The 10,771-nt window shown below is 36.5% G+C and overlaps 1 protein-coding gene across 3 annotated transcripts in view; it reads left to right on the top strand.

Annotated features, from left to right (window-relative positions):
* The first annotated feature begins 1,571 nt into the window (after nt 1–1,571).
* Nucleotides 1,572–10,771, top strand: part of LOC107733854 (ras-related protein Rab-40C-like) — a 21,070-nt gene continuing 11,870 nt past the window's right edge. Inside the window, exons 1-3 of one of the 3 annotated variants that reach the window (XM_016545665.1) lie at nt 1,572–1,972; nt 2,191–2,771; nt 9,213–9,273. In XM_016545665.1, coding sequence (XP_016401151.1) covers nt 2,630–2,771; nt 9,213–9,273 — 203 coding nt within the window. In that variant the 5' untranslated portion in view covers nt 1,572–1,972; nt 2,191–2,629. Of the gene's footprint in view, nt 2,772–9,212; nt 9,274–10,771 lie in introns of all 3 variants that reach the window. The other 2 variants (XM_016545666.1, XM_016545664.1) reach the window with 2 other exon arrangements.

Below are 10,771 nucleotides of genomic sequence, written 5' to 3'. Positions count from 1 at the left end.
GGTGACTGAGGTTATCATTCAGCCTAGCATTTTCTTTTTTTTCTTTCGTGTTCCACGGAAGAAAGAAGGTCATACAGGTTTGGAACAACATGATGAGTGTTTCTAATACAAAATATTTAACAATAGACAGACAAAAATAAATAGAATTAGTACCAGCTGTCCCTCAGCTTAAACGGTTACATATTTATAAAAGAAAGATTGTTGGACATATACATAACCTGTCTTTATATACACACTGAGAACAAGTGAATTCAGACAGCCAGTAACAGGTGGGTTGTGCTGTGTGCACTGAATGGCTGTGTCTCAAAACTTAGCATGCTGCCTACCTAGGCAAGGCATATTCAAAGGCATGAAACATTTATACAAAACTCAACTAAAGATTTTTCTTAATGCTCATTAATGCCTGGTTAAATGTTTATATTATTTATTTATTTTATGTATTATTTATGTAAGTATTATCGAACTTTATTAGATAATATTACATAATTTTCTCAGAACAATTTGTCCTTAGAAGGGTTGTGGGTATTTATTTATTTATTTGTTTAGCTTATATGTTAATTTTGTCAAAATATTTTAATTATACGTTATATTAAACTATTAACATTGTTTATTTACTTATTTATTTATTGTTAATTTACTGTATATCACAATGTTTTAATTATACTTATATTATTTATTCATTATAATTTAAGTTTATTCGTTTATATTACTTTTATATAAACATTTTAATTATTCTTTATATTAAATTATTAACATTGTTTATATCACAATATTTTCATTGTGTATATCACAATACTTTAATTATACTTATATACTGTATTTATTTATTTATTTATTTATTATAATTTAAGTATATTAGTTTATATTACTTTTATATAAATATTTTAATTATTTTTTCAAAATAGTTTAAATACAAATATTTTACTTATGTTTTATATTAAATACTTTATTAGCTTTATTAGCTTAATTAGTGTCACCTTATTTTATTTATTTGTGTTTTTGTCCCTGTTTGTGATTTTATTGTGTGTATTGATATTGATGTAAGCAAAAATAACTACAGTAGTATGATGTTCAAAACTGTATTGTCAAGGTAGGCACCTCTCAGGGTTTGTACAGCCTGTGTGTGTGTGTGTGTGTGTACTTGTTTATGCCACATTGTGGGGACCAAATATCCCCACAAGGATAGTAAAACCTGACATTTTTTACATTTTGGGCGGTCCCCATGAGGGAAAAAATATAAAAAATAGTAAATTATATTTATCTGAAAGTGAAACAATGCAAACAGGTTTTCTATAAGGGGTAGGGTTAGGGGATAGTAAATATCGTTTGGTCAGTGAAAAAGTAATAGAAGTCTATGGAAAGTCCCCACAATTCACAGAAACAAAGTTTTTTGAAAATCTAAAAATGCAGAAAGTTTCCTGTGAGGGGTAGGTTTAGGGGTAGGGTTGGTGTAGGACAATAGAATATACGGTCTGTACAGTAGAAAAACCATTACGCCTATGGAGAGTCCCCACAAGGATAGCAAACCAGACATGTGTGTGTGTGTGTGTGTGTGTGTGTGTGTAGGGGGAGGTACAGTCAGTCAGAGCGCAGAGGTGAAAGCTCAGCGTGACAGTGTGTGTGATCTCTCCTCTCCTCTGTGAGAGAACATGGGACAAATTTGGGTATCCGAGAGCATTTACAGCACAAGCAATAATATCCAGAGGCTCGGATTATCGTTTAATAATCCCTCACCTTCCGCCGCCTGATAACGCGCACAGATCCCGAGACGAGACGCGTGAACCTTCATCAATCTTTGTTATTCAGAGGAAAACAGAAAAGGAGCCGTGACGCGCTAGCATCGACTGCTCAAGCTAACTCAAGCGCGACTGTGGATATCCTTCTTGATTTCGTCAGCCTAACGTTTCTTTCTCTCATTTCACCAGGAATATATTGTAATCGTGAGGAGTTTATGCTGGACTAGAGAATTATGGTATAAAATCAACGTTTTGCGCCTGTTGTTGACTCGCTAGGCTCATAGCTAGTAGGGTTAGCCGATGCTGTGCTACTACATCTGAACAACGGCTCATCTTAATTGGGTTTTAATTAGTTTTACGATAACAAATATACATTCTTATTAGTAATTTTGTCATAACCGTGCAGGTGGTTTCTAGATAAAATTGTAATGAGATTATTTCTTTGTGTTGACAGCTTGGCAGGCGCATGCTAACAATGCGATAGCTCAATTGCTTTTCTATCATAGCAATAACTTGCCACGATGAGGTAAATGTTTTTTTTTTTTACGTGTGTTCTTTTCATTTTGTATCATTAACGATGAGTTGAGCTCGTGTGAAGAAATGTAAACAACCTAGCGGTTCAGTTTGCCAGCCATTGAAGCATCTGTACACTGATATTATTTTAAGACTGGAAGAGTGAATACGACTGGATATTTTAAAGACTAAACACTTCTGGGTCTGGACTGGAAGGGAGGGAAATGGTTTGATTTGGTCTGTCTGCAGATTTGGCCTTGCACCCTTTCAAAGATAGACCTGACACAAGAGACTCATAGACCCCCAGAGCTCTGGAGGAATCAGAGAGGGACACACACAGTTGTCTCTTATTCTTTGCTCTGGCTCTGATGTGAGCAATCATGGGCACCCAGGGCAGCCCTGTGAAGAGCTACGACTACCTGCTCAAGTTCCTCCTGGTGGGAGATAGCGATGTGGGTAAAGGAGAGATCCTGGACAGCCTTCAAGACGGATCTGCTGAGTCTCCATATGCCTACAGCAGCGGTGAGTTAGTCAACACTTCCCACACATCTTCACGCAGACTGCGAGTAACACATCCTTCAGCCAGAGTAATCTCGCAGCAAGGCTGACGCTCCGTGAGCCATTCATATAATTGCGATTTTAACAGGTTTACCAACTAACATGGTCAATATTGTTCTTTTGAATATGGTGAGTCATTCTGCGGGTGCCATATTGTTGCTGTCAGTGACTTACAGGAGGTGGAAACACAGTTTATTATCATCTTTATCTTTTGCAGGATTGTGCAATGTTCACTTTTGCCCATTTAGATTGTTATATAAAAGCTGCACGTTTTTCTGCTCAGTGGTTGTATGACATACACTTCATGTTTGTTAGAAGAGATCCGATAATCGGTTTGAACAATATTTTTATTTTTAAACGGTATTAACCAACTTCAGTTTAATTGGTTATTGGTTCACAAATAAGTGGTGAAGTTTTTAATTACTAGCCATTCATTTTCATGCAACGATTTATGCAAATCAACTTTGCATAAATATAATATCACAAATAAATCCGATATTATTAGTAATAAAATATGTATTTATGTATATGATTGTTGTAGTACAACGATCAGTAAATTATTGTGTAAAACGTATTAAATCATTAAAATCAGTTCCACATTTTGCGTATTGGACACTTAAACATATAATAATTGGATTAACCCATATTGTTTTTTATGACTGATAAGTGCCCAATAACCGATACCGTGTCTTGCTTGAGAATGACAGTTATTTAAAGAGTTGAGTAATTATCCAGTTATGATTATTATAATACATAGTTACTGCACAGCTGAGTGCTGTTATTAGGTGCTCCCTTATTCAATGGTAAAAAAATTTTTCTTTAGGTAAGGTAGGTTTAACTTAAAAAGTATGAGATGAATATTGGTCAAACCCGTTATCAGTAGCTATCTGTAGTTCTAAGACACTATCAAAAATAATATGTATTAGTATTGGTCATAAAGTCAATATTGATTGACTTATTTATTACTCAATCTTTTATGTATTAGTCAAGATTGTACAAGATGTTGTTGGCGAGTGTTCCAGTGCAGAGATCTACCTCAGGATACAAGACACACAAAGTAAATATAACTAAGAAGTGTGAAGTGTGTTTGTATGTCTGTTTTCTTTGAACAGGTCAGTACAGCACACCGTCAAGACCGGTTAAGCACAAGCCTCTTTTGATCTGATTTATTTCACAGCTTTCCATTTGCTGTAATGAGATCATCCACGCTCTGTCATTAGGCTGAAGCCAGTGAGGTGATAGACCAATTATAGACCGATATGCCTTTCATATCCAAATGAGCCTCATGTGTGCAGGCGAACAGGAGCTGGGTTGCTCTTCTGTCCCTTTTCATACATATGGGCTGCTGTTTATCTTGTCGGTTGAAGCTATTAGGGAACAGTGTGTGTTTTATGGGTGTGAGAGATCTCAGTGATTGCTCTTCTCCGAGATCTCCTAGGGGAGCTTGCTGGTCCAGCTTCAATCGAGTTGCCTTGTACCATCACTCAGAATCAACACAGATGGCTCCACGATCTGTCCGTGGTTGGCGATGCAAGTGAAATAAATGTAAAATGCAACAAACTATATAATTGTGTATTGTTAGGACAGCATAATAAATGGGCGCGTTGACCTTTAAAAAGGAGGAGATATATATACTTTCCCATATCCTCTTTGCTTTGTTTGGTTAATTATTGCTGGCAGGACCATGAAACCTTTTAATGTCATCAAAGAGACAATTACAAACCGGAATTTACATTATTCCATTTCAGCGTATGTCATGTTAATCATTTAGTATATTAATGGATTTTTGTGGTTCGTAATTATTTTCGGTAGCCATTTGGTGTCCAATATTAGCGATGGGTCATGGTGGTTGACTACAAACAGCCAGTTGATTAGTGAGGTTGTTTATCTTAATTTTTTTTCTTAGCTACATAACTTGCGTTTTGACATCTTTAGTGGCAGTGCTTTATTTAGTATGCTGGTAGTGTACTTTAGTTGTTTAGACTCTCTCAGAAATGTGTTTTTTCAGCGTATGTCATGTTAATCATTTAGTATATTAATGGATTTTTGTGGTTCGTAATTATTTTCGGTAGCCATTTGGTGTCCAATATTAGCGATGGGTCATGGTGGTTGACTACAAACAGCCAGTTGATTAGTGAGGTTGTTTATCTTAATTTTTTTTCTTAGCTACATAACTTGTGTTTTGACATCTTTAGTGGCAGTGCTTTATTTAGTATGCTGGTAGTGTACTTTAGTTGTTTAGACTCTCTCAGAAATGTGTTTAAGTGTTTTTTTTAAGACTTCATGTCAAGTTAAAATAGTCCAACTTTTAAAAATGCATCTCAAGATAAATTATTGTCGCTCTGTGCCTAAATGTTTATGAATCCAAGAACCTTGCGTGTCTAATGTACACTAATGATCAAAAGTTTGGGGTTAGTAATATTTTTTTAAATGTTTTTTTTTTTTTAAGTCTCATGCTAGACAAGACTGTGTTTATTTGATCAAAAATACATGAAAATATTAATATTATTACAATTTGAAATTACTGTTTTGTGTACCGATATATTTTAAAATGTAATTTATTTCTATTATAATATTAAAATACTGATTTGGAGTAACATTTCTTATTATTAATGTTGAAAACTGTGATGATAAATTTTTTCAGGATTCTTTGATGAATACAAAGATCAAAAGAACAATGTTTATTTGAAATAGAAATATTTTGTAACATAAATGTCTCTACTATCACTTGACTTTTCATCAATTCAATGCATCCCTATAAGAAATGTCTAATTAACAATCAACTTGATAGCAGACTGCTCATAAAGGGCTTCCTTAAAGGGATAGTTCAGCCAAAAATGAGAATTGCCATCATTTACTTATCCTCATGTCATTCCAAACCTGTATGATTTTATCTGTGGAACATAAGACATTTTGAGAAATGTCTGTTTTTTTTTTTGTTTTTTTTTGTCCACACAGTGGAAGCCAACATTCAAATTATCTTATTTTTGTCCAGAAGAAATACAGTCATACAGGTTTGTAACAACACGAAGAATAAATGATGACAGAATTGTAATTATTGATTGAACTATTCCTTTAAGACCAATTAGTTGACCAGTCCATTTTGAAAATATGTAGCACTGCCCTAGTCCAGGTACAAAACCAGTGCTATAGACTTTCCCCCCGTTGTCACATGTTCCATTAGTACTTTAACCAAAATGAGGCCTAACTTCTTAGCCTTGCAGCTAAACCTCAAGAGTTATTCTGAATGTGTTATTTTGAGCAAAACCTTCAAACCCTCAAAAAGACATCATGACACTGCTCTCATTGGGCCTCATTCATGAAACACGAGCAGAACGAATTTTTGTGTAAATCGTTCGTAAAGCCGTTCTGACGTAAACATTCGAATTCATGAAAATGTTACAACCAAAGAGTCTCAGCTAGAAAAACGCTGTGCCACCAAAGCGTCCTCCGGCACCACCAGCTGGCCATTTTAAAATGAGTGCCTGACATTTTTTTCAGCTGGCTAAAACGCTTTGGTGGACACACGTTATTGAGTATTTATTGTTAGGCATATGGCCTATTAGTGTTTTTTGCATTTATGCAATATACTGGAGCCAAACCTGAGAAAGTGGACCAGAATATTCCACTGCGTTCCTGGACACGCAATTTGCTAGCTGTAATTCATAGGCGGTCTTCGGTAGAGTTTTCGGGAAGGTCCGTTTTACGTGCGAATTACTCAGAATTTACTCCTATATTTACGAATGTTTCATGAATGAGGCCCATTGTGTTTAATTTTTTGTGAAAAGCGAGCATCCACAGTTCTTCTTCTGATGAATGATAAAGTGGTGATCAGATATGGAAGTCAGAGTCATGTTGTATGCTGTTTAAACGCGCACACAAGCTCCTATTGAAATGCATGGTCTCAGTGAAACCAGCTTTTCTACCTTTTTCATGTTTGTTTCATTGCACTCATGTGCTTGCAGTCTTTGAAATTTCCCTCAAAATCAGACGCACCCTGTTCTAGCTCACTAGTGTAGCTGGGCACATTGCAATTCACAGCATCTAAATATGCCATAAATAAACCCAACAATGAGACACAAAGGCATCATGCTCTGAAAGCAAAGGCCTCCTGCAATGAAAAAAATCCAACGTCGCTACATTCACCAATTGAAAACATTTTTTGTTTCCTCTGTCCATTGATAATAGGCTATTTAAATCAAATTAAACATGCCCGCACATGTCCCTGTCCACTTGGTCCCTCTCAAGTGTCCTCAAGTCCTGCTTGATCTTTCCCTTCCAGGCTCTTCCTCAAAACTAGCCCCCTCTTTGTTCAGCGTGGCTGGTAAGTCTTGGCCTGCGGCCCGAGCTGGAACCTGAGAGGATAATTACACCGTACTGCCCTTGTCAGGCCGCGTAGCCAAGCCCATACAATTACCCAGAACGAAGGAGGAGGGATGCTAGAGGAAGGAATTGCTATGCCCCTTTGGCTTGATGTGCTGCCCTGCTTAAGAGCAAAGCTTTTGCAGAATGGAGAGCAGGAAATCAGTCCCAGTGGGTCTTTTTAAGTGCGAGCCATTTTCCCTCTTGTTACATTCTCTTGTAGATGTTTAATAATGGAGGACTGAAGAAGTCTACGGGCTCAGAAGCAACTGACATTTGCCTGTCAGGAGATCTTACGCTGCCTGTGTAGCTTAGCGTGAGAGGAGACCCTCCTTCAGACATGTTCTGTTTCAGAGTCATCAAAGCTTTACGAAGTATCTTAAAAAAGATGGCCATCCCATCTGTCCCCTTCCTTTTCTCTATTTAAAGCCTCTGCTGTAAGGCTGCACGATTAATCAAAATAGTGAAAGACTGAAAACCACATCTTGACTTCTGTTGCCAAAATAAAAACTCAATAGTTTAACATTTGAAAATAAAGAAATTAAGATTTTACTGTTGTAATGTAACATAAAAATTATTTATTGTTGTTATGGCAGTGTAGTACATTGTAATTTTATTTTACAGTACTATTGTTATTATTTTATTTCATGCTGTAAATCTGCACAATTAATAGAAATAAAACTGAAATTGCTGTATGACCAGCTGCTGTCAACAAAAGAGAAGCTTTAAGGTCTCCTTGCTAGGCTTGCTGCGATAGTCAGTGTTGACGGTGATAACGTTGTTAAGCCGCAACACCGGTTACATCACTTGCCCACTGTGGCACTCTTGTTCAGGTGTGTTTGATTAGGGCTGAAGCAAAACTCTGCAGGGCTGTGGCTCTCCAGGACTGACGTTCGCCACCCCTGATCTAGGGTGATTTTGGAAGTTTTATTTATTTTTTTTTAAACATTTGTTTCTTTTATATTTGGTTCCACAGTGTTTGCTGATTTTTACTTTGTGTAATTTATTTATTTTACATATTTTACCAAGGTTTCTTATTCGTTTAGCTAATAAACGTTCTACATTTCTTACTTATTTGGTTCCACAGTGAGAAACTGCAATAGTAATACTTGCTTTAATTTTAATTTAGTAACAACATTCTAGCCACATTGATTTTCAATCGTTATTTTTGATAAATATTGTGATTAGTTTTCTTCCCTAATTCATGCAGCCCTACTGTGTCCCCTCTTTTATGACTTTGCAGGAAGTAAACAGCAGATATCAAAATGGAATAGACAACAGAAGGGTGCGACTTTGTGTTTGCCTCTAATCAGAGAGGAACAAAGTTGATTTCCTTTTTTAGAACTGATGTACCAGAGGAAACAATGGCCAAAACCACTCTTATTGTGATGAATAAACTCTCCACACTACTCCATGTTGGGGACAAGTCCATGTCCATGTTGTCAGCATTACGGATAATCCGATTTTTCAAGTGTGCAAAAAGATGATCCACTGAGACAAGCGCTTTTGGCATGGTGAATATTACAGGCACTGGCCTGTATGAAAAGAGATGCAGTGAGCCTTTGTTAGAGACAGAGCTGTCTATTAAAATGCAAAACAGGCTTGAATGCTGACCTGCTGTGAAGCGCCCGAAAATGCAGATATTGCCATTCAGTTGATGGAGCCCGTACTGTGTTCATTTTTTAGTTTTATGAACGATAAGCAATCAAGGTAATCGCCTTATGGGAAGCGTCCTGGTCACATTTCAGCTATGATAGCATTAGGTAACAGCAGATTGGTTGCAGCTGTCAAGCTTTCCACTGAATGTGCACAGTCACTATCAAGATGGTCATTTCAGCTTTAGTGCCTTCTAATGAAAGGAAGAATTGGCTGAGAATTAAATTAGGTAGTACACCAAATGCAATCATGCTGACGGCCGAAGCTTTTCGAGTTCCCGATCCAGTCTAGAGTATTTTCTTTTCAGTAGACAACCTTGTGTGATGTCTGATGGCAAACAGACAGGTGCGTGTCTTATCTAAGTGTTCTCTGTCTCTCATTCTGCAGGAATCGACTACAAGACCACCACGATCCTGTTGGATGGGCGGAGAGTGAAACTAGAGCTTTGGTAAGTGGATCACAACTGCTGTTTTGTTGTTCCCCTCAAGACAAAACAGTTCTTCACGCGCTTAAAGCACGAATCCGTCAGTATTAAGCATGACTGGTGTAAACAATGGTAAAAGCAAGTGCTGCTTGCTTTGTATATCCACAGTTCTCACTTTTCTGGTTTCCCTGATTGAATGCTGAATACAGACTACTGCCACCTGCTGGTATGGTAGAGTTATGTTCTCTCGCAGAAGCGCAGAGCGTATAAGCTGTTTGGCTGTTGACTGTAGTCTGTCCGGTGTGTTCTAGTGCAACTTTTTTTGCCGCGATGCCACAGTCGGCTTTTCTTAGCACTAGTTCTTTGGCATCGGTTTGGTGTGTCCCTACCCTTGAGTTGTGTTATAATAAGGCTTAGTTCCACAGACAGCAGGCTTTCCTTCTCATTGCAATGAAAATGAACACAGAGACAGACGGAAACTTGATTTGCAAAATAAGTAGCCTAATCCGTGTCCATGTTTACCAACTTTACGGATATGAGTGTTTGTTGTTTCCCAGTCATCGGGAAACATGAGATAGGAAAATCATACATTTTTGATTTATTTTCTAAATCTTTTCTAGATCTTATTATAAAATTATGTTTCTGCTTAAGTTTGTTGTTGAAATAAAATTTACACAGTGGCTGTAAAAGCTTTTCATAACCGATTTATATAAACATAATAGACATAGACTTGTAAGCACATAAACATTACAGGTTAAGCAAAATATAATGAATACATAAGCTATATAATATAGTGCATATATTTAGCAAAATACTCTTCTCTAGATGTAATTTCTCTCACGAACTGATGAACTATGGACGCTGAATGACTTTCTGAGGTAAATGTGACATTGTTCACAACTGGTTTTATTGACCTCTTTTCCACGGTTGAGATACTGATTACATGGGATATGTTGCATATTAATAAGTTGTTTCTTTCAACATACTTTCTGATGTGTCTATATTTGAATGTATTTGTATGTGTTTCGTGCTATAAGTAGTAGTAAAAAGAAAGGGCTGGTCGTGTTCAGTCATGCTCTGCGCTGCCTGTTGAACTAAATTTCTCTATAAAATGGACAGAATTTGAAAGATGTAATTTTGTTTCTTTCAAAAGTAACAATATCTACAAATTTTCATTATGAATATTTGTACCATTATACACACACACACACATATACAGTCAAACCAAAATGTATTCAAACACATTCGACATTTCTCACATTATCACAGTTTATTTGCTAGTTAGTTTAGAAAATGGTAATAAAATATGACAAGACCTTAGAGTTAAACTGTGTCAGAACAAATTCGTCTTGATAATGTCAGATAACTTTGATAGAAAGGTATGTAATGAATTAGGCTGAATAGCTGTCAGCTGTTAAATTTAAGTACACAATTAGATAATACCAATTTAGGTCACCCAATTACCAAGCAATGTTTAATTTTGTTCAGTCTGTGGTGTAAAAAGGTCGCATTAGCAATTAAA

The sequence above is a fragment of the Sinocyclocheilus rhinocerous genome, unplaced genomic scaffold (genome assembly GCF_001515625.1).
Source record: "Sinocyclocheilus rhinocerous isolate Xijiao unplaced genomic scaffold, SAMN03320098_v1.1 scaffold189, whole genome shotgun sequence".
NCBI lineage: Eukaryota > Metazoa > Chordata > Actinopteri > Cypriniformes > Cyprinidae > Sinocyclocheilus > Sinocyclocheilus rhinocerous.
This window is presented reverse-complemented; position numbering and strand designations above follow the sequence as displayed.